General features: G+C 39.6%; 1 protein-coding gene across 1 annotated transcript in view; it reads left to right on the forward strand.

Moving 5' to 3' along the window:
- mgat5b (alpha-1,6-mannosylglycoprotein 6-beta-N-acetylglucosaminyltransferase B) overlaps positions 1 to 25,511 on the forward strand; it is a 103,749-nt gene that overhangs the window by 15,549 nt on the left and 62,689 nt on the right. Inside the window, exons 3-6 of the mRNA XM_088355280.1 lie at positions 8,965 to 9,109; positions 19,014 to 19,123; positions 23,420 to 23,493; positions 24,190 to 24,357. Of these exons, the coding sequence (XP_088211406.1) occupies positions 8,965 to 9,109; positions 19,014 to 19,123; positions 23,420 to 23,493; positions 24,190 to 24,357 (497 nt within the window). The remainder of the gene's footprint in view (positions 1 to 8,964; positions 9,110 to 19,013; positions 19,124 to 23,419; positions 23,494 to 24,189; positions 24,358 to 25,511) is intronic.

Here is a 25,511-nt window from a genome sequence, read left to right on the forward strand (position 1 = left end):
ACTGTGAAAAACTGGAGCAGAGAATGATCCCCTTCCCCCATAAACTGGATTGCATGTCAATGTCATGGCCTGACAATGACCCCAAATACACTTCTAAGATGACTGAAGCCTTTTTAAAGGGGGTATAGTTAAAGAGGATGGACTGGCCAAGAATTTCACCAGATATACATCCAATAGAACCTATTTGGGGCATCCTCAAGAGGAAGGCGGAGAAGCACATGATCCCGAATATCCCCCAGCTCAGTCATGTTGTCATGGAGGACTCAAAGAGCATTCTAGTGGGAATTTGTCAGGCTCTTGTGAAATCCATGGTCAGGAGGATTAGAGTGGTTCTGCAAAATCATGGTGCCCACCCAAAATATTTAACTTCAGGAACTTTTACTTACGGGTGTCTTCACTTTCGTTACCAGGGGTTTAGCTACAAATGGCTACTGTATATTTTAAGTTTTTTTGAGAGGGAAATACATTTACAGTGCTATAGAAGCTTGACACAGACTATATGGTGTTCCCTACCCCTATCCTAAAGTATGTTTGTATTTTTGTGCTGTGATTCAGATATTGGCATAGTATTGATTTAACTAATTCAGCGCCTTTGCTGTCATGTTGTTGTGACAAAACCACAGATTATTGACATTTTTTAATTTTGCCATGAACATATCTGTGGAATAATTTGTCTTTTGATGTGACCCCCTACCAGCTCAATTGCCTCTAATGTGCGCTGGAGGTCTGAGGGCGCTCAGTGTTGGCTCAACTAAGTGCTTTTACAGTCTCAATATTCTGTCACTTGTCTCCTATAGTCGCCGGTGGGAAATGGACAACGTAATTGCAATGCTTTCTGTAAATTAACTGCAGAACAAGATTTTTTTCAGTGGGTAACCATTAAGTAGAAATCCCAAGACTGCAAAACTGAGCTCCGGCTTAAAAAATATATGTTCCAAATTTTCAGCTATAAAAATAATTACTGTTTTCTGCACTACTGTATAAAGCGCACCGGATAATAAGACGCACCCCAAAAAATATAATTTTGCCATACATTTTTCATACATAGGGCACACGAAATGAGACTTCATTAAGAGCTGCGGTGTGTACAGTACATTTAATGGCACTGCATTAATATGTAATGCTGATCATAATCGCAAAATAATCGCAATGCCAGTGAGAGCACCGACACATAACGACCAGAACACTATTTGTACAGATGATACACAAAATGGTATTAGAGCTTATCCAATCATCACACTTATTTCTACGGTGCCAGGAATGCTGGTTTGCATAGTGCATTCTGACATGTTATAGTCTCTCCACTTCATCACCTGTGTGACAAAAAACCTCGGTTTCTTATGTATGCATACATCGTATTTTCTTGAAAAACTTTCAAAATGTTCCGTTCTCTCGCATTTGTTGATGAAAACACTGCTTAACCTGTCAGAATGCACTTTTCAAATCAGTGTTCATGGCACAGTAGCTATTACATACACTTCTAATCAGTGCTAACTTTGCACTCGCTCAAAAAGTGACTGTAGCCTTCAACCAGGAGAAGATGTCATCAGGTGTTGTCCAACTGTCACCGGGCGTTTCGACCCTAAACCACAACGCCATCGAGTTGGCGGCCCTGCAGTGATGGCCAGTCACTGCCCATCTTCTCCTGGTCCCCAGCTAAACTCCTCCCTCCTACTCCAGAGCCAGCAAGAGGCTCTTTTCGCGGCTTCCCCCACCCTACAGTCAGCTGCCTTTCACGTATTCCCAGAGCTGTCAATGTATCCCATACAGACAGCGCTGGGAAGCCCCTGCACCTGACCTCCACTGGGGATATCTAGGTCTGCTATCCCCTGTCCCTGCACTGTTGGACCAGTTCTTGATATTTGGTGTTTTAAAAAAGTTGTGTGATAATGCCTTGTTGTTTTTTTATTCAATATAAACTGCAGCAGTAAGAAGGTGGTCTAGTGGTAAAGTGTCCGCACTTTCACTGCCACAGCTCGAGTTTGATACCTCTTGCATATTATGTTTTGCAATTTACGTCATCAATGTTAATCAATTCGATCAATAATCTCACAACTGCACGGTAATGCTTACCTACAGTATTACGCTTTTCCAGGCGGATCATAATGCATTTTTAGTTGTATCTGCTGTATTTTTTTGAGGTGCGCCTTATAGTCTGGAAAATACAGTATTCTATCTATCGGATCAGATAGTGACGTCATTGTCACGGGCGCCCAATTGGCCCTGCCCGTGTGGCGCCAGCTGCGGCTCATTGACAGATTGGCTTTCCGTCTAATTAAGCTCAGTGCTCTCATTTTTTCTTTGTCAGTCCCTCAACGAACCTCTGCCCCGCCGACTAGGTCCTGTTTCCTGTTGGTATTCCCTGTCCGGTATTGTTCCCCTTTATTTTGTTCTGCTAATATCGGTTTCCAGTTTTGTTCCCTTCTATTTTTGTCCTGTTTATTATTCTCTGTTTATTATTCTCTAGTTAGTCCTGTTTTATATCGATTCCCTGTTTCAATAGCAATCCTGTCTGTCCCGTCCTGTCCGGTCTCGACCCCATCTGTCCGATATCTGATCAGGCAATTGTTATCGGTCTCGTCGGTCTCTAGCTTCCTGTCTTTCCACACCAGACCACTGCCCAACGTGCATGACTCCCCATATTCCGTAAAATAAAAACTGTTCCGGTTCTTGACAGTCATAGCTGATAATTACCCTGCATGCTGTTTAAATGTCTGGTCAAAATTTTATATTGAATATTGTTTCAGTTAAAATTTGCAGTCCATGAGTATGGCTTTAGCATGCATGTGTGATTCTGCCCTGGAAACAAGAAATACCTTCATGCAAATGTTCACCATATTCTCCCAGTATGGCACAATGAGAACACTGACAACATAAAGGAGAATGGAACCCTAGCTTTAATAACTCATATCCCGTTGCTTGCTGCGACCCACCGAGTTGTGTTCTAACAGTCTCAAGTTTTCTCAGCTGAGCTTTGTGTCTGGTTCTTTTTTAGAGATTATGAATTTTACAGCAGTGACAATATGATTATAAATCCCAGTGGGGATTTTAATTAGCGGGAATCAAACAATAACGACATCTTACACAGGCAGACAACAGCAGCTTTTGAGCAAAGCCATTTAAATGGTAGAGCTTGTTTCTGTGTTCTAGCTGTCAAGACAGAATAGGAAGGAGGAGTTGTACACTGGATCAGGGACAGCCATTGTTGGCTCAGATAGCTTCTCCATCGAGAGCCACCTCAGATCTCAATCAGCTTCCTCAGTAATCAATCTTTAAATTAGGATTGAAGGAAATGACAGAGATTTGTTTTGTGTTCGTATCTCAGGTGAGTTGGAGACTGAGTGTTGGATGGTGAAGGGAGCTTGTCAAAGAATAGAATGTCTTTGCAATAACAGTGACGGGACGTGGATTTCACACCTAGGCCTTCGATTGTGCTACGTCTGATTCAATCAAAAAATCAATAACTATTTGATGGCTGTAAAATGTCAATAATAACCTTATAACTATTCAGGAATAAAGCCACCTTTAACTCACCAAAATTGTTTTTATTTGTACACAAAATCCATCTTCCTTTCTTTCCTTTCTTGGGTGTTCAAATTTAAATACAAAAAAAGCATTACTGGCGAAATACAGGGATGAAGAGAATGGGATATGAGGGAGATTGGAAATACTGCGTTTATAACTATGTTTAACTTGTTGTTGTTGTTGCTATTGTTATGTCAAAACTGTTATTATAAATATAATGTTTATTTTTATTGTTGTTATTATCATTGTTGCTGCCGTGACATTTGGTAACTAGGCGTATTATGATGTTGAGGGATGGGTATTGCGAAGATTAGTGTATAAAATATGTGATTATTGTAATTATTATAATTATTGATATCAGACCAATGGAATAAGTATATCCACGAGATTTTGTTATATTAGACATAAGAGGAAAGGAGGATTTGTAAAAGGTATTTAATAGGGAAGATAGAGGGGTGGGAAAAAAAAGCTTCTGCTTCTGACTACCCTTTTTCGAACATGTTATGTGACATTATTTTGTTGTTGACTCATTGTTTTTGTCCTGTTTTTATTTTAATGTTCGAAATAAAGTTTTCATTCATTCATTCATTCCTCAAAAATAATTCAGTTATTCTGTCATTTAGATTATTCATGCATTTTAGTTCCATCAAGAAGTTCTTTTTTATCGCCACCCAAGCTAATGCTAAAAGTTGAGCCTGCCCTATTGTAATCTCATCTCATCTCATCTCATTAGCTACACCGCTTATCCTCAGTAGGGTCGCGGGGGTGCTGGAGCCCATCCCAGCAATCATCGGGCAGTGGGCAGGGGACACCCTGAACTGGTTGCCAGCCAATCGCAGGGCACACAGGGACAGAAAACTCACTCGCTCATTCACACCTAGGGACAATTTGGACCAGCCAATTCACCTGAAATGCATGTTTTTGGAATATGGGAGGAAACCGAAGTGCCCGGAGGAAACCCACGCAAGCACGGGGAGAACATACAAACTCCGCACAGGAAGTCTGGAGCTGGATTTGAACCCACGCAGGAGGTTCCCAAGACATGAACTGTGCCGCACACGCGCTAACCACTGCGCCGCCGAGCTGCCCCCTATTGTAATAATGGTTTCAAATTTTATATTAAAGGATAAAGGAATATGTATGTTTGACAGAAGCAGTAGACATAGTGAATTTATTATTAATGACTTTGCTTTGATACCTTGTTTTCATATATATATATATATATATATATATATATGCAAAATTACCATATATATATATATATATATATATATATATATATATATATATATATATATATATATATATATATATATATATATATATATATATATATATATATATATATATACATATGCGTGTGTGTTTGTGAAGACATTAAAACAATTCACTTAGTAGTCTGGAACATGACAGTAACATAGCTTTGCTATAGTCGGAATTTAATAATTTTGCAAGTGGTCAGATTGTCGTGACTCAGTGTTTATGGCAGATATTCATATTTTATATTGATTAAAGTTACCTTGGCAGCGGGCTAAGGGAGAGCTGCAGTGCGAATGGCATTTTACAATAGGAAGTTGTTTATTATTGATGGCTTAGTCACTGCTGCATTAGAGTCATTAGATAAGATGAGCTGCTACTATTTAAGCTGTCCATTAACCAGGAGAAGAACAATCACAGACTCTACATCACCACCCAGATCTCATGTCACAAGGTGTTTTTGGTGAAGAACACAATGTTGTCAAAGAGAAGTTTTGGGACAAAAGTATGTTGGCCTAATAAACACTTGATTGCGAACATACGCTATATAACACCCGGTTCCAGAAATATTGTGTTTAAGAAAGGCTACTTGGTCTCAGTAATGGTGATTTATGAGAAGTGGTACTGTGAAGAATTGTGAGTTCTCCTTCCCACACTTTAGCCCAGAGGCTTTTAGATTTACTGCAGCACCGCAAGCTCAGAGAGCAACTTATAGCAAGTATCTGGAATCCGTCTCAGAGTGCCCCCGTCTCTTATTTAATGTTGGAGCCGTTATACCCTGCAATAATTGTGCACTGCGTGCTGAAAAATACTGGAGGCAAGCCACAATTGGGGCAATGCTGGGCACTAAATTATCTACTTGTTTAGCATGTTGCACTTGAGCCCTTCTTTTCCATTTTACTTTTTTTGCTCCATTGTTTGTACTGAAACAGAGTGTAAAATCAGTTTCTACAAAACTAGTGTGTTGAATTATTATTTCTGTTAGCCTATTTGATGACATATAGTTGACATATATATTAGATTGCTTGAGGGTGTACATTGATGGAGAAGTAAATTATTTGGTCACCCCGCCTCCTTTTTCTACTATGAACAGTAGACAACAAAAAGAAAACATGCATTCTTTTGATACTTTTTTTTCGTTCACCAGAGAAGAACTGGAACACCTGCTAAGAGTGGTAGAATATTTTTGCAAAACTCATGTTTTGCAGTTTGATATGGCTTATCGAAATGATGATGGTTTGAATGTAGATCACTCTTTGGGCGACCTAACTAAAAAGTCCGCAAATTGCTTCTTTTCTGATATGAAATCGCAACATATTTTTTTAACTCCACCTCTCTGGGTACTAAAACGGATGGGATGCCAATGAGGGGCCACTGACCTTAGTATGGACACCATTGTAAGTTCTCTGACAGCATATAGTTTGTCATTTTAGTCTTTGGAAATTATTTGAAGCCAATCGAGCAAGTTCTTTGCTCATTTTCCAAAATCAGCAGGGAAAGGCTTCAGTACACTTGTGACCCTTATTGGAAAAAAACATTGGGTAGATGGGTTAATTGACTGACTTGGTTAAAGTTTAAGATGCACATTTTAGCATGCTTTTATTGTGTGCCTTCAATGAAATTTATTTTCTCAGCAAATATTTGTGCTGTCATTCTGCAAAATTACCATCAGTACTGGTGTGCCATGCTGATCCCTTGTTTTTTATCTAATTAGGATTTTCGTAGCTCTCCGGATGCCCCTGCACTTGACTACTGATGCTATCACGTATTAATTAGCGTTCAGAGATACGTGTAATCAAACAACAGCGCTGAGCTTGCACCGCAACGCAATCCTGTCTGCTGACCTTTTGGTCTGCTGCTGTAGGCTAATGAACAAGTATAACAGATGAGGTGTTTGCTAACAGCATAAGACCACCTTGTGGGTCATTAATTATTTGAGAAGCAAAACAAAAAACAATATTCTCACCTCATCTCCCATCTCATCTCATTAGCCACACCGCTTATCCTCAGTAGGGTCACGGGGGTGCTGGAGCCCATCCCAGCAATCATCGGGCAGTGGGCAGGGGACACCCTGAACTGGTTCCCAGCCAGTCGCAGGGCACACGGGGACAGACAACTCACTCGCTCATTCACACCTAGGGACAATTTGGACCGGCCAATTCACCTGAAATGCATGTTTTTGGAATGTGGGAGGAAACCGGGGTGCCCGGAGGAAACCCACGCAAGCACGGGGAGAACATACAAACTCCACACAGGAAGTCTGGAGCTGGATTTGAACCCACACAGGAGGTTCCCAAGACATGAACTGTGCCGCACATGCGCTAACCACTGCACCGCCGTGCTACTTAAAAAGGCTTAAAAACAATATTGTCAGAATAAAATTGTTAGAAGACTGCATCGCTGGGAGCAACTCATTCAGTCAAGACGAAGAGAGAAAAATTATATTCATATATATTATATATATATATATATATATATATATATATATATATATATATATATATATATATATATATATATATATATATATTTACTGGACTGTCTCAGAAAATTAGAATATTGTGATAAAGTTCTTTATTTTCTGTAATGCAATTAAAAAAACAAAAATGTCATACATTCTGGATTCATTACACATCAACTGAACTATTTCAAGCCTTTTTTTATTTGAATATTGCTGATTTTGGCTTACAGCTGAAAAAAACTCAAAAATCCTATCTCAAAATATTAGAATACTTCCTCAGACCAAGTAAAAAAATAATTTTATAACAGCAAAACTAAATCAAACATTTGAAAATGTCCATTGATGCACTCAGTACTTGGTTGGGAATCCTTTTGCACGGATTACTGCATCAATACGGCGTGGCATGGAGGCAATCAGCCTGTGGCTTTGCTGAGGTGTTATTGATGCCCAGGATGCTTCGATAGCGGCCTTTAGCTCATTTGCAATTGTAGGTCTGGTGTCTTTCATCTTCTTCTTAACTATACCCCACAAATTCTCAATGGGGTTCAGGTCAGGGGAATTAGCAGGCCAATCAAGGACAGTGATGCCATGGTCAGTGCACCAGTTACTGGTGGTTTTGGCACTGTGGGCAGGTGCCAGATCATGCTGGAAAATGAAATACTTATCTCCATAGAGCTTTTCAGCAGATGGAAGCATGTAGTGCTCTAAAATCTCTTGGTACACAGTTGCATTTACTCTGGACTTGATGAAACACAGTGGACCAACACCAGCAGCTGACATGGCTCCCCAAACCATTGCTGACTATGGGAACTTCACACTGGATTTTAAGCAACTTGGATTTTGCTCCTCTCCAGCCTTTCTCCAGACTCTGGCGCCTTGACTTCCAAATGAAATGCAAAACTTGCTTTCGTCTGAAAAGAGGACTTTGGACCACTCTGCAACTGTCCAGTGCTTCTTCTCCATAGCCCGAGTCAGACGCTTCTTCCGTTGTCTTGAGTTCAGAAGTGGCTTGACCATGGGAATACGGCTATTGTAGCCCATTTCCCGGACACGTCTGTGAACTGTGGCTTTTGATACCTGGACTCCAGCTTCAGCCCACTGTCTTTGAAGATCCCCCAAATTCTGGAAGCGGCTTTTCTTCATAATTTTGTTAAGGCTGCGGTCATCTCTCTTGGTTGTGCAGCGTTTCCGGCCACATTTTTCCCTTCCAACGGACTTTTTGTGGATATGCTTTGAAACTGCACTCTGTGAACAGCCTGCTCTTTGAGAAATTTCTTTTTGTGTCTTACCCTCCTGATGGAGGGTATCAATGATGGTCCTCTGGACAGCAGTCAGATCAGCAGTCTTCCCCATACTTGTGATTTAGTTTACTGAACCAAGCTGAGTGTTTTTAAGGCTCAGGAAACCCTCGCAAGGTGTTTCGAGTTAATTAGATGATTCAGGTGATTAGTTGAATAGCCTACTTGTATACTTTTTCATGATATTCTAATATTTTGAGATAGGATTTTTGAGTTTTCTTAAGCTGTAAGCCAAATTCAGCAATATTCAAATAATAAAAGGCTTGAAATAGTTCAGTTGATGTGTAATGAATCCAGAATGTATGACATTTTTGTTTTTTTAATTGCATTACAGAAAATAAAGAACTTTATCACAATATTCTAATTTTCTGAGACAGTCCAGTATATATGTATATATATATATATTCTTCTTGTTTTTTTTAGCATTTGCAGGTCAAGAATCTCGGGGTGTTCTGAGAAAAATCAGTGACATGCTAGAAGTCATTCTGAAGCGGATGGACACTCTGTCTAAGCTTGGTAACTCTACTGAAAGCCACAAGCTGGATGAACTCGCCTCTGTCCTGGACAGGTACACTAAGCATGTCTGCTTCACTGTTTCAATCTCTGCTGTATTTTTGTCTCGTACAAGTAAAATGTTCTTTACTTCGTTAATTATGCCTGTGTTGTGTTTATTTCATGATAACAAGTCAAGTCATATTTAGTTGTATAGCCCTTAATCACAAAAAGTCTCCAAGGGCTATCCCCTTATGTAAAATCTACAGTGGCTCAGGTCTACTGTTGTTTGCACTCATGCACAAAACAATAGTTTGGAGTACCCACCCTTCTTGGAGTCCTTTGACGCTGTGCTTGAGAGCGCACCCCCTGGGGACTCTCTGGTACTGCCGGGGGACTTCAACGCTCACGTGGGCAATGATAGTGAGACCGGGAGGGGTGTGATGAGAAGAAAGCCAAAAACTATGATGTAGCGCTGTTGGTTTCCTCAAGTTGTCATCTTCAGCTCTCACTGGAGTGATTTGCAGCCGATCGGTCAGGATGTAGACCAGCACCTCCAAGTACGAGACCATGGTTCTCAGCCAGAAAAGGGTGGCATGCTGCTTTTGGGTTGGGGATGAGATCCTGCAACAAGTGGAGTAGTTTAAGTATCTCGGGGTCTTGTTCACAAGTGAGGGTAGGGTGGAACGGGAGATCGAGGGATGGATTGGTGCAGCGTCTTCAGTCATGAGAACCCTGTACCGTTCTGTCATGGTGAGGAAGGAGGTGAGCTGAATGGAAAAGCTCTCGATTTACCGGTTGATCTACGTTCCTACCCTCACCTATGGTCATGAACTGTTGAGTCACCGAAGGAACAAGATCCTGGACACAGGTGGCTGAATGAGTTTCCCCCGCAGGGTGCCTGGGCTCTCCATTAGAGAAGGGTGAAAAAGTCAGTCATCCTGGAGGGACTAGGTGTAGAGCGGCTGCTCTTTCGCATTGAGAGGAGCCAGTTGAGGTGGCACGGGCATCTGATAAGGATGCATCCTGGACGCGCCTGTCCCACCGCATGAGGCCACAGGGATGACCCAGGACACGCTGAAGAGACTACATCTCAAGGCTCACCTGGGAACACCTCGTGATCCCGTCAGATGAGCTCAAGGAAGTGGCTGGGGATTGGGAGCTCTTGGCTTCCCTGTTGAGGCTGTGAAAGAAAATGGAAAGATGGATGGAGGTCAATAAAATGTTTCTTCTTTCTGCTGCAGTTGATATTGCTTTCTTGCTTTGCCAATAAAATGATGAATAAAGTGGTAGGTTCACTTACTTGTAAATCTGACTGAGCCTATAAGACACGAACCTCAGCACACGACACTGGTTTTAAGTATAATATTTTATTATATATTACTTGTAAAAAAAAAAAATAACGATTTCTACTTCAATGATTTCACAAGTAATTTTGAAATCGTAACCCTCATAATAAATTTGGGTTCATTCTATTGCTTATTTAGAAATAAGAACATATTCAATTAAAATTGTTATAAAAAAAAGTCCAGGTTGATATTCAATATAGGCATTTAAAAAACAGACAAAAGGGTTACCGATGCTCACACTTTCTTCTAAGAGGTAGGCCAAAATACTACTAAGAATGCACTTGTGTGATAGAAGTTAGAGAAGGTTATCTCATTGTAGTATACTAACTTTTTTGTGCATAGCATTTTCAAAGTAATCGCTTTGGGTCCCTTAATTGTTAACATCTATCCATAAAAAACAACCTAACATTAAGAACATGGACCAATTTTGCACTTGGCACATGCTTGCATTTTAAAATATCAGTCAAAAATGTTTTGTGCAATCTACACTGGAACAATACCCATTCTTAAAGTCAAAACATTTTCAAGTGTGATGCAGGTGAGCACAAAGCGGTCCAAGACATCGATAAGAGCGTTGGTCCTTAACAAAGACCTGAGGCTGCCAGCTCAGATTGTGTGGTTGCCAGAGCAACAGACCCCTTTTGGACTTGAAATTACCAATAGGATCAGGTTAAAGGGCCAGCCCTCCTTTTGCGATAGCCATTTCCATCATGCTTCAAATCCTGATAGTACTTATACTTAGAATTCACATTTTCATTTCTTAATAACTTTTTTTTTTATCTTTCTTGCATAATCAACTTTCAGGGCTACCTAGTACTGTACCCAAATCTAAATTATATTCATCATTTGATTGGTAGAGCATGAAAGCAATAAATAACTTCAACTTGTTATAATTAAATCTATGTGCTGCTCCTTTTGAATAAAAACATATATGAACAGGTAATCCTCCATGATAAAAAAAGAGTCCATGCAATAAAAAAAAAAGTTACTGGATGGCTTTACTTGCAATTAGCATCACTATTTCTATTGGTTAGGGCTGAATCGTGCACCAAATCCTAATCCTAATCCTTGGTCTCAATATCGACCTCTACCACGAGGTAAGAGAAATGCGTTCCTCACTTGCATCTTCTGATCCTCAGCACAATAATATGGTACATACTAATTGTTTTAAGAATATACATAATATGTTCCCGTTATCACGTTTTTCGCGGGCCCTTGCGTTCCAAACTGGACCCGCGACAGTCAAATCCTGCAAAGTAGAAACTTATTTTTTTCTCAAATACTATTATAAAAAGAGGTGGGTAGAATACATTTACTCCGTCACATTTACTTGAGTACGTTTTGGGACATTTTGTACTTCTGGAGTATTATTAAACCCCTATACTTTAACTTTTACTTGAGTAAATTTGTGAAGAAAAAAACGGTACTTTTATTCCGCTACATTAGGCAACATTAAAGTCGTTACTTCGTTACTTATTGAATCGCGTCCACTTAAGTAAGCGTCTGCCTCCGCTTAGACGCATTTATTTTGACAGAAAACTCCGCCAAGCCTTGACCATGTTTAACCAATAAAATGTAGCAGCCTCATAACGTGACCACATTAAACTTCAGTGGGGGGAAAATTTGTTTACGAATGAAACAGATCGAAAATGTCGCTTAGCAATACCAACTATGAAAACAGACAAGAGGAGGAAAACCCTTTTGCCACACATCAAAAGCATGTTCCCCTTACAAAGGGTGCGAAACAGCAGCTACAATAGGCAATGTCTCCTTTGTTCGAGTCCATGGGCTTGATTTGTTATTCTTGCTTGCAGAGCTTGTTAAGATAAAAATGTGCTACTTGGTGCTACGTGTGCTTATTTTATTAATTTGATTTATACTGTTTGTATTTTGTTGTTTATTAAAACACTCGAACTTACGTTGATTATTTCAATCTACTTTTCAATTAAATGTATTTTTTTGTTGATTGGATGGAATTGGTTCTTTGAAGATGTGATGGTTGTTTAAAAAAAATCTATTAATACTACGTTGCTTGAGTTACTCAGTTCTTTTTTACTTCTACTCAAGTAAGTATTTGGATGACAACTTTTACATCTACTCGAGGAATATTATTCTGAATTAACAGTTCTTCTACTTTAAGTAAATGTTTTGGCTACTCAACTCACATCTAATTTTACATTGAAACCAAAAAACACATCTTATATAGAGACTCAAGGATTTGTTTAACAAATAAAAGTACTGTAATTTACAAAAGTCCTTTTTTATAAATAACTTTTGTACAGTCAAATTCAAATTTTTTGGAAAACAAAAATGTGACGTAAAAATGTATTTACCTTCCTTTAGCATCTTGAGATGTCCAATTTTGTCTGACAGAAATGAGCTTTCTCTGCCTTTTGGGCCTTATGTCTGTCCAGTGCATTTTCTTGACGTGATGCTTTTAGAGAAACTATTGAAAAAGATTTGCACGTACGTAATGGAGCCTCAGCTAGATGGAACCAACACATGTTTCCACCTCCTTCTTTCCCTTTTTTTTCCTGCCTTGCGTCTCTGTTGTACTTTTTTCTTGCTTTGTTTCTTTTTCTGATCCTTTTTTATCTTGAGTCTCCTTTTGTCTTTTTTTTTTCCTTTTATTTTTCAGCTTAATTCCCCCTTTTATCCTTTTCTTTATTTTTCCATTTTTCTTGTACTTTTTTCACTATTATTTTTTCCTTTTTCTTGCCCTTCTCTTCTTATTTTTTCCCCTCTTTCTTTTATATTTCTCTTTCTTCTCCATCTCTACCGTTTTTCTTTTCTATTTATTCTGTTTGTTCTTTCTTTTTTTGATTTAGCCTTTGAAGAGAAAGTGAAAAGAGCATTTTGAGTTTTTGTCACTTTGAGTCTCCATGGTTTGGGATCTTACATTTGTTTGTAGCGCTTGTTTTCAGTCGCACTACTGTTACGCAATACAGCAATATCTAGTGGTAAAATAGTACACAGTTTTTTTTTCTAAATTAAAAATAAATTGGGCCTTTTATAGACTAAATTGTAAATGTTAGAGTCGCCATGTAGCGGCATTAGCTCAGGAGGAAGAGCTTGTCTTGGGATCAAGAGATCGCAGGTTCGATTCCCAGCTCCTCCGTGTTATATGTCAAAGTGTCTTTGGGCAAGACACTGAATCCGTAATGATAGATAGATAGATAGATAGATAGATACATTAGCTTTTCTGCTGGCTTTGATCTCTTTGATCTCATTGCAGTTCTCTCTGGTAAGACTGCCAACAAAGCATATCAAAGAGCTTTCTTTTCACTTTACATAAAAGACATTTTAGAATATCACAATACATTTTTACATCTTTACATTTTAACAAGATACTTTTAACAGATCGTATAGTGGATTTTTTTACGTTTACAACATTCAACATATTTTTCTTTCGTCTGAATTTTAACCAACATCATCCTTTTTTAATGTATATGAGAAAATAGAAATAAAATAAAAAATAAGTATAAAAACGGGTACAAGTTACCTGCAAATCGATAAGTCACAACATTAGCTTTTCTGCTGGCTTTGATCTCTTTGATCTCTACAAGGGGAATTCACAATTTAGTAAAACAGAAACAAAACGAAAATAAACCTAAACAGCTTGACAATATCAATCACATTAGTTGGTGCCTTGCATGGCTGCACGGCGGCTATTTGTATGTGAGTGTGTGTGAATGGGTAAGTGTGAAGCACATTGTAGAGCGCTTTGGGAAGTTTTCGTTGACTTGAATAGGGCTATTTAAATGCAGACCATTTACCAAGTCTACTAAATGTTGGGCTCCAAATTTTTGAATGATTATTATGCCAACCTCCATTTAGTCTGATGAAGCTAATAATCAGCAACCCCGGGGACACATCTGTTAGGCTGCCGCATTATCGCCCTCATTGTGTGTTTGTGTTTGTGACTTTGTTCTTCATTCCCTACCATGCGTGTGTCCGCATGAATAGCTTTTCATTTTAGTAATTCTGTTGATCGAAAGGATAAACACCGATGTTCTCCTATCATGCCTTCCCGCAAGAATGAAGGAAAACAAAGAAAGAGATGCCAGGCTTGCTTATGCAGATTAGCTCAGCTCCCACAGACACCAACAGAACCACCGTTATACTACTTTTAAGAGTTTTCAGAGAAAAGAGAAAGCGTGGAGCTCATTAAAAAGAAGAATTAAAAAAAATAGAAGCCATGTTCTGACAATTAATTGCCCATCGCGAATAGTTGGAGAAAAAGTGAGAATAGCTGTCTCATGCCGAGGACCCCAGGCAAGGTTTTCGTTCTGTCGAAAGTTATTAATGATACATTCTTTTAATCTTTTTTGTATGCAAGGATAAAGTAGACCTATTCATTTCACAGAAGTAGGTAAATATTTAAGTCGTGGATATTTTGTATTTTAATATTTAGATGTCTGCTAATACGTTGCATTTTGGCTCCAGTTATCATCCCGGGTTTATAATCTCAGATCTCTACTACTAACCAGCACCAAATGACAAAACATCACACACATACAAAAAATTATAAGTGGTCAAATTCACATTTTATATTTTATAATATACCAAGAAACATTCCGTAATAAAGTTCGTTTGTTGTTTTGAGGTTTTTGGGGGCTCCAACATACACCAATTATTCCTTCGAGAGAGAAAACCGGTGGATAATTCATAACTGTTTATGGAGTAGGACATTTCAATTAAAGTGAGCTTTCTATTTCTAATTGTGGAAACTGTGGTGCACTAGTCATGTCCCAATACAAACAGGCTCACTCCAGGAATCTAATCATCACTGATCTATTTAACCATCGAGTGCGCTTAGGAACAAATGGGCCTTAAAAGATGAAGGAGTCTACATGCAGGGAATAGTCTGATTGAGATCAGAACTTTTAAGACTATTTTGATTAATCTGTTTACATGAGTAGCGACAAGAATTAATCACATATATGCAGCATTCAGAAGGGGCTAAGTGCAAGTGACCCCATTAGGCAGACGTGTTTTATACCGTTACGATATTACCACAAATAAAGGACGATTTTGTTCATGTCCCTCGGTTGTTTTGTTCTCTCCTCAAAGTTGGCCCTCGTTGCTGCGTCTGCTGCGTCATACACATATAGATTCAACTGAGACATTTTTGCCGTAGTAACAGAAAATAAAATGGAAATTTTACAGAGGAGTCAACCAATTTATGTAAGGCATTTTTCGAGAGTTGGTTTGTAGGATATTTTTCTTTACTCATAGTCCAAAGCACCATCGAAAAAGAAAAAGCAGCTGAAGACAAGCGTGCACATAAGGCATCCAATAAACACAAGCATATCTGAATATGAAAGCACAACGGTTAGTCACTGAACCAACCTTCTTAATCGGACTATTTTAAGTCAATGCAAGACCGCTTTGGAAATTCTGTCTGTGTTTATATGGCCTTACATAACCCATAATATTCTGACCCTAATGCTACTATTCAAGTGTATATATATATATATATATATGTATATATATATATATGTACATGTCATCATCGTAGGTTCATCTCCACTGTGAGAAAATTTCAGAAATCACATTGCATGATTTTTTAACGATTAATTTGTGTGATATAGCTGCATATAAGGATTGTAACACCTGTGTATCATCTAGAATTCTGACCCTGAAAGACCGGTTAGCCCACCTATTAGCACTCTATGGATCATCCTGAATCAGATGCACCTGTTTGAGGTCGTTAGCTGCATAAAGACACCTGTCCACCCCATACAATCAGTAAGACTTTAACGTGTAACATGGCGAAGACCAAGGAGCTGTCCAAAGACACCAAAGACAAAATTGTACTCCTCCACCAGGCTGGTAAGGGATACAGAGCAATTGCCAAGCAATGATGCACTGTTTGAGCAATCATTACAAAATAGAAGAAGCTATGACGGTCAATCTCATGGAGCCCCATGCAAAATATCACCTCTGGGGTCTCAATAATTCTAAGAAAGGTGAGGAATCAGCCCGGAACTACATGACAGGAGTCGGTCAATGACCTGAAAAAAGCTGGGATCACGGTTTCCAATGTTACTGTAGGTAATACACTAAGACGTCATGATTTGAAATCATGCATGGACGAAAGGTTCCCCTGCTTAAACCGGCACATGTCAAGGCCCGTCCTAAGTTTGCATATGACCATTTAGATGATACAGAGGAGTCATGGGATAAAGTTTTGTGGTTAGCTGAGACCAAAATAGAACTTTCTGCATAAATTCCACGAAGCGTGTTTGGAGGAAAAAGAATGAACAGTACAATCCGAAGAACACCATCCCTACTGTGAAGCATGGGGGTGCTTTGGGGTTGGTTTTCTGCACATGGGGCTGAAGGAGTACACTGAATTAACGAGAGGATAACTGGGGCTGTCTATTGTGAGATTTTGGGGAACAACCTCCTTCCCTCAGTCAGAGCATTGAAGATGGGTCGTGGCTGGGTCTTCCAACACGATAACGACTTGGAGCACACAGGCGGGAAAACTAAGGAGTGGCTCCGTAAGAACCATATCAAGGTTCTAGCATGGCCTAGCCAGTCTCCAGACCTAAACCCAATCGAAAATCTTTGGAGGGAGCTCAGACTCTGTGTTTCTCAGCAACAGCCCAGAAACCTGACTGATCTAGAGAAGATCTGTGTGGAGGAGTGGGCCAAGATCCCTCCTGCAGTGTGTGCAAACCTGGTGAAAAACTACAGGAAACATGCACCTACGATGAAATTTCAGACCCCTCCATATATATATATATATATATATATATATATATATATATATATATATATATATATTTATATATATATATATTTATATATATATGTGTGTGTGTGTGTGTGTGTGTGTGTGTGTGTGTATACTGGACTGTCTCAGAAAATTAGAATATTGTGATAAAATTCTTTATTTTCTGTAATGCAATTAAAAAAACAAAAATGTCATACATTCTGGATTCATTACACATCAACTGAACTATTTCAAGCCTTTTATTATTTGAATATTGCTGATTTTGGCTTACAGCTGAAAAAAACTCAAAAATCCTATCTCAAAATATTAGAATACTTCCTCAGACCAAGTAAAAAAAACAATTTTATAACAGCAAAACTAAATCAAACATTTGAAAATGTCCATTGATGCACTCAGTACTTGGTTGGGAATCCTTTTGCACGGATTACTGCATCAATCCGGCGTGGCATGGAGGCAATCAGCCTGTGGCATTGCTTAGGTGTTATTGATGCCCAGGATGCTTCGATAGCGGCCTTCAGCTCATTTGCATTTGTAGGTCTGGTGTCTTTCATCTTCTTCTTAACTATACCCCACAAATTCTCGATGGGGTTCAGGTCAGGGGAATTAGCAGGCCAATCAAGGACAGTGATGCCATGGTCAGTGCACCAGTTACTGGTGGTTTTGGCACTGTGGGCAGGTGCCAGATCATGCTGGAAAATGAAATACTCATCTCCATAGAGCTTTTCAGCAGATGGAAGCATGTAGTGCTCTAAAATCTCTTGGTACACAGTTGCATTTACTCTGGACTTGATGAAACACAGTGGACCAACACCAGCAGCTGACATGGCTCCCCAAACCATTGCTGACTGTGGGAACTTCACATTGGATTTCAAGCAACTTGGATTTTGCTCTTCTCCAGCCTTTCTCCAGACTCTGGCGCCTTGACTTCCAAATGAAATGCAAAACTTGCTTTCGTCTGAAAAGAGGACTTTGGACCACTCTGCAACTGTCCAGTGCTTCTTCTCCATAGCCCAAGTCAGACGCTTCTTCCGTTGTCTTGAGTTCAGAAGTGGCTTGACCATGGGAATACGGCTATTGTAGCCCATTTCCCGGACACGTCTGTGAACTGTGGCTTTTGATACCTGGACTCCAGCTTCAGCCCACTGTCTTTGAAGCTCCCTCAAATTCTGGAAGCGGCTCTTCTTCACAATTTTGTTAAGGCTGCGGTCAACTCTCTTGGTTGTGCACCGTTTCCGGCCACATTTTTCCCTTCCAACAGACATTTTGTGGATATGCTTTGAAACTGCACTCTGTGAACAGCCTGCTCTTTGAGAAATTTCTTTTTGTGTCTTACCCTCCTGATGGAGGGTATCAATGATGGTCCTCTGGACAGCAGTCAGATCAGCAGTGATTTAGTTTACTGAACCAAGCTGAGTGTTTTTAAGGCTCAGGAAACCCTCGCAAGGTGTTTCGAGTTAATTAGATGATTCAGGTGATTAGTTGAATAGCCTACTTGTATACTTTTTCATGATATTCTAATATTTTGAGATAGGATTTTTGAGTTTTCTTAAGCTGTAAGCCAAATTCAGCAATATTAAAATAATAAAAGGCTTGAAATAGTTCAGTTGATGTGTAATGAATCCAGAATGTATGACATTTTTGTTTTTTTTAATTGCATTACAGAAAATAAAGAACTTTATCACAATATTCTAATTTTCTGAGACAGTCCAGTACATTGAAGAAAAGAAGTATTTGAACACCCTGCTTTTTCATTCATGTACTGTAACAATTTACAATGCAGACAATATACAGGAGGAAATTTTCTTATAGGAAGATTCAGCATTTGAGTGTGTGCTGTGTGAATATTACAACTACTATGAACTTGCATTTTTATATCTGTATGCCAGATTTCAGCCGCTAAGTCTAGTGGAGCGCATCCAGGCCATTGCCCAGAACATGACGGACATTGCAGGCAGGGTCGAGCAGATTTTTCAGCACAGCATTGCAAGCAAAAGAGGTGAGTTTGAAAACCGAGTACAGGAACACAAAGACACAGACGGACACATACAACAGAGGTTGGTGATACTGAAAATCTTGGTATCGATCTGATTGAGGTATATACTGGGTAGTATCAATCCTATACCAATACTTTCATTAACATTGAATAGTTGACACATACCTCATGAGTTAGTTCATATTTTTGATACAAACAGCATAACGATTTTAGGCACCAAGAATGTATCACTTTTTAATAAACAACTAGTCAAGTCAAGTCATGTTTATTTGCATAGCCCCTTAATCACAAAGTCTCAAAGGGTTGCACAGACAACAGATCATTCCAAACCACAGACTATTATTACAACATCCCCTGATCTAAAACCTACACGAGGGCAAGGAAAAACTCAAAAACCTCAACATGAGGAAAATGAAGGAACCTTGAGAAGGGACTGCACATGAGGTAACCCCCCTTCCAGGATGACCAGGCTGCAATGGATGTTGCAATAACAAATAATACACAGATATTGTGAACATAAAATATATGTTATTCATATGCTATAGAATAGAAGTGTGTTTTAAGCCTAGATTTTAACAGTTCCACTGAGGTTGCAGATCGAATCTCGGGGGGAAGAGCATTCCACATCACCCGGGCCCGAATGGAGAACGCTCTCGAACCTGCTGATCTCTTCTTGGCTCTTGGGATCACTAGTAGACCAGCATTTTCAGAGCGAAGGCTCCGGACCGGAACATAGGGGGAAATTAAAAGTGTAAACAAATAAATATAAATATTTCTAGTACAACTCTTTCAGGACAAAAGCCAAGAGAGTAAAACAAAAAAAGCAGCAATGTAACGAAAACACAAATACTGTACAACAATGTAAACAATACATGTTAAGTACTTCCCATTGCATAGTATTCTGAAATGAAGTCAGAAGTGCAAATAAAATATCAATATCTTGCTGGCTCTGTTGCAATAGTGACCTTTTTTTGTCCAAGAACAGTAATATGTTTAGATTTTTTTGTTTTAACTTATTGCTCTCTGAAGGGTGAACCTTTTCTACATACTCATGTTAATTTTTGGTGTTGCTACAGAATCAGACCATGTTACCACACAAATTACACGGAAAAAAAAGTCCATACTGCGCTGCGTTTCCCATTTGTCTCCTATTTGTAGCTTCAGGTAGGGGTGGTTGCATAGATATGGCCCTCTCTCCTGCCTGTCAGGAAGGATGCAGCAGCATGCCAGGTAGGTAGAGGTGCATAAAGTTGTTCTGCCAGTCACACACTCAGCTATATAGCTAGAGAGTTGCCAATGGCGCTGGGTGAGAGAGACAAGGTGTGATCTCTTAGCTCAGCTAGAGAAGTCTTGTCAAGTCATCTCAGTTTGTATAGCCCTGAATCACAAGATGTCTGAATGGGTTGTACAAACTACTGTGGTGCTTTGAGGAAATTGTTTGAGCAGCAAGGTATTGATCCTGGGACACTAGTATCTATCTGATTTCAGGTACTTACTTGGTACTGATAATATTGATATTAGAATCAAAAACAAGACACAGATACAAGACACAAGATACACCTGTCCTGTTCTATCACACCTTTGCAAAGTCAAATGGAACTTGTAGGCCTTTACACGGCCAGTTCCACCAGTCAATTTGGAATCCTCACAATTTTGGGAAGCTTTTTCCTTCATGAGTGAATGAGCTAAACTGTCAAATCAGACCGTTCTTTAATGCACCATTTATGAGTACATTACCGGTTGAGCTCGCAATGTATGACGGACATTATTCACGATACATAGCAATGCTGAATCCTTCATTTATGTCAGGCTATAACTGGAAGCACTCAGGTGATCCGGGCAACGTGCTTCTCGGTGTTGTACACCGAAAGGATATTTAAATCACGGTGACGAATGACCCCCAAGCAAGCGCGACGCGGCTCTGTCAGCGTTTTTCATTAGCCGTCGCTTTCGATTTCTGCTTCTCGTACGAAACCAAATCACCTTTTAATTTACGCTGCACTTTGCGACACCAATCCGACATGCTTTTGTGTTAAAGTGTCATAATGTCTGGCGTTATAAATGAGTGTTATAAATGAGCTTGAGCCGATGTTGCAGTGTTACAGCGATTTCCTTTCGGAGTCATGCTGCTATAATGCTAACAAGACCTTGTGACTGATGAGGTGATGCATGGGGGGAAGCTGCTACTGCTCCCTTAATTGGGCTCACTCGTGCTGGGGCTTTGAAGGAAAAGATGGATGGAGATGGAAGGTTCTGCAAAGAGAAGACGATGGTGGGAAATAAGTGAGAGTGGAATGGGCGGGAAGAACATTGCAAATCCAGCTAAGGGATAATAAAAGCTGACATGGTCATTAAGCGCATGGGCCATGGAACCTGTGTGAGTTTTATCACAAATCATATGACATTGTTTGTTTTTCTTGAACAAAAATACTGTAATACATACAAACTAATTAAATTCGTATTAGTTTGATAATTGTAAACCTTAATACTAACTTTTATTTACTAAATGTATTCAGCAACGTTTCACAACATTCATCAGCATAGGTTGTAAAGAATGTTGACTACGTTGTTATATACGACGATATGGAAAATTTAAATTCTAATACAAGTTTCAGGGAAAGCAAAATATGAAAAAAAAACCTGAAAACATACATATAATTTAGACAGAATCTTAGAAGTTAAAAATACATAGCAGCCTTTGATTATGCAATGTAGTGGTGTGAACGTAATTCATTAATTGACGGATATCGATGAATTAATCAATTAATTATTTGTATCACGTTTTAGAGACTAATTCTCCAAATTCTTTCAATTTCAGCTTTTGAACAGTAAAAACTTTCCTTTTTTATTATCCTCCGGTTCTCCTTGTTTGTACCGCAAAAAAATATGTTAGTCTTGTCTTTCAAAATGAAAAGTATTTAATTTTCTTTCAAAAAAAGTACTGGTTTATGAAATATATTGGTTCATCCTCAAATTATCTTTGTGTCGACAGCACATTTATTCCTGTCTTTCAAAACAACATTGCATTTTCTTTAAAAAAAAACAAACATTGGGTTAAAAATATATGGTTTTACGCACCTTTTTAAAAAAAATAATATTAATTTGTTTTTCCTCTTTTTATTAAATTTTGAAAATTCAGTATTTTGGTTGAACAGTGGCAGCGCAGCGGCGACGTGGGTAGTGCATGTGCGCCACAGTTCTGAGGTCATGGGATCGAACCTTCCTGTATGGAGTTTGCATGTTCTCCCCATGCTTGCGTAAGTTTCCTCCGGGCACTCCGGTGTCCTCCCGCATTCCAAAAACATGCATGTCAGGCAATTGGCCGGTCCAAATTGTCCTTAGGTGTGGATGAGCGAGTGAGTTGTCTCTGCGTGCACTCCGACTGGCAACCAGTCTCCCCTGGGTGTTCCCTGCCCACCGCTGTAGATAGCTGGGATGGGCTCCAACACCCCTGTAACCCTACTGAGCATAAGTGGTGCAGATAAAGGATGGATGGATGGATGGATGGTTGAACAGTCACGATGTTTTTGACGATCAGGCAAGGTGACAATTTTGGAGAGTACAGGATTTTAGCCAGAAAGAAGCCTTGTCTATTTCTTAGGAATCAAAATATTTCAATATTTAAGAACAGTCTATGGCACGATTCTGTACCCAAATAGTTGCTTAGATTTCTACGTTAGTTTGTAATTCTGTTCCTTCTTATAATCCAGGGATTGAATTTAAAAAAAAAAAAATTGTCCTATCAACCTAACCAATAAAATATCAAATAATGGCTGTTACACAAGGGGATATGTTTGACAGAGTGTCTCATCACTGAAATTTCTAATCATGCTTTTATGGCCTATTAAGAGGCATGTATAAATACAATTTAGCTAGTTGATTGCTTGTAAGAGCGATCACCTACGCGTGCACAGACACCAGGACAACTTTATTCACTGCTTCTTGTCAAAAAGCACTAGAAGAACACCTGACTCAGACGTCCTAACACCACTGAGAGTTGGGAAGCTATTCTTCGGAGCCAAAAACGGAACGAAAAGCTGGTAACAGCTCTTTGTGACACCAAAATGTGGAGGGACTCTGCTTTGTACATTCCTTCTAATTCACTGTCATTGACATTAACATATGTGGGATTTTTTTTTTTATCTCGTCTTAATTTACCCCTCATAAAGATGTCGCTGAAAGCCCAAGAAAAAGGCGAGGTGTAGTTAAATCATTTTGACGGTGGCTGGAAAGAGGTAGAGAGCAGCGTGGTGGGTGTGCGTAGAGGCTCTGCTGACCATCCACTTTTCTTGTCTCCAGTTCGGGAAGGAATATTCGGACAGTGTGACGTTCCGAAAGACCCTCGCTATCCGGACTGCTCCGGGAAGATGGATGTAAGTCTCCCTTGAGTGTGGATTCATGTCTAGAAAAAAACATCCTTGTTCTTGTCCATTTCTGTGGAAAAGAGTTTTTTTTACATTTGCACTGAGAATAGCGCTCTGAATTAGAGCACAGAATTTTCCAGTTTATTTGAAATGGCAAAAAAAAAAAACATGCAACTTGCAGCCAGACGTACCTTTGTAAACACTTGAATTGAGAATCTTTGCAATAAAATGGATACATTTCTGTTACCAAAAGACTACCCCTGGGGTAAGCAACCCAAAATGTTGAAAGAGCCATATTGAAACAAAAATACAACTTTAAAACGTTATGTAAGCTTTAAAAGAAGGCAAACACATACTGGATTTAAGCTGTATAGATCTAAATTCATTGAAAAACTTGAATGTTTGTGTTATGTTTGCCCTTCCACGGAAACCATATCCTTTTCCATTATCAAACATTTTTGAAAACGTGCTGCGGAGCTACTAGGGAGTTCCAAAGAGACGCATGCTTGGTCACTTTGAGTCTCCGTAGTCAGTATTCTTCCTTGTGCTTTTTTGCATTACACAATACAGTGGCAAAACCTGTGGCTAGGGTCATAATTGCAGCTTAAGTCAGCTCATTCATGATGCGTGTGCAATTATGTGGACACACTGTCTTTTTAAATATATCAGTTTTCTCATATGTTGGTAAATATTTGTGTGTTCCAGTGGATGCGTTCCAGATGGACTTCTGACCCGTGCTATGCTTTTTATGGAGTGGATGGCTCGGACTGCTCCTTTCTTATTTACTTGAGTGAAGTGGAGTGGTTCTGCCCCCCACTGGCCTGGAGGAACCAGACTGCTACACCCACCATGAAGCCATTGCCCAGAGAACAAGTATGGCATTAATGTGCAAGGACAAAATTTATTACCCCTGCGAAGATCTTTGTCTTTGAAAGCATAAGCAATTGGGAAGAGCTCTGCCAGCGTGAGAGCTGTCAAGAGCAAATATGTCAAAACGACAAGCGGCATTAAGTAGAGCAGAATATTAAACATCAAGCAGCTCTCCTACCTTTGGACATTTGGGCCAGTGCCCGCATACGAATCGCGTTTTTAACTTATTGAGTTCGAGATGAGCTTTTATCACTTCTAAAATCAATACCTAGATTTAGATTATGATTAAAACAACCTGACTGGCTGAATAAGCAGCACACTATCATTCCGGGAAGCCCCAGCTGTCATCCCTCTGGTGTCTTCATCCTCTTGTGTCATTTCATCAACAATGTCCTCAGCACCATTTGAAGATTCCAAGTGCTATAACTTCCCCCCCATTTAGCCTCTCGCATGAGCGTCTGTCCCTAGAGAAATGTCGCTCCCATGTTGAATTCTAATGTAGGGTCAGTATCCACACTGCTATTTTTGCAGTTTCAACTCACAATGTGTGGATGTGCAATACCCACAATGGACCTTCATTTTACCTTCATTGTAGAGGTAAGATTTTAAGCCCAAGCACGGCCTGAAATTGAGGTCAGGTCAGGCCTAAAGGTTTGATCATTACATCCGAGTGTGGGCCGAGCTTCTCTTTTGCTGACTTTTTTTTATCCACCCGTCACTGTCCTCTTTTTCTTTTTCTTTGTGGAGGATCCAGGCAATTGTTTCCTTATTCCTCTCGAGCAAGGCTTATCCAGAGTCCTCACAAATTAAATCTGAAAATCCTGGGTGGTTCGGGCCCTCAAATAAAAATAATTTGTCGGGCTTAGACTTTAATACCTGCGGGCCAGATCAGGTTGGGTTGGATTTTTTTAAGACCGATCTCACATTTACTTTATTGTGACAGTAATTACGCGCCGCTTACTTTTTGAGGGACTATCCACCCATCCATCCATCCATTATCTGCACCGCTTACCCTCACTAGGGTTGTGGGGGTAGCTGGAGCCCATTGCAGCTACAGTATGGTCAAGAAATGGGCAAGGGACACAGAGAAAGACAACTCACTCACTCATTCTCACCTAGTGAAAATTTAGACCGGCCAATCAACCTGACATGCATGT

The sequence above is a fragment of the Urocampus carinirostris genome, chromosome 1 (assembly GCF_059441175.1).
Source record: "Urocampus carinirostris isolate Australia breed hairy pipefish chromosome 1, RoL_Ucar_1.0, whole genome shotgun sequence".
In the NCBI taxonomy this organism is placed as follows: domain Eukaryota; kingdom Metazoa; phylum Chordata; class Actinopteri; order Syngnathiformes; family Syngnathidae; genus Urocampus; species Urocampus carinirostris.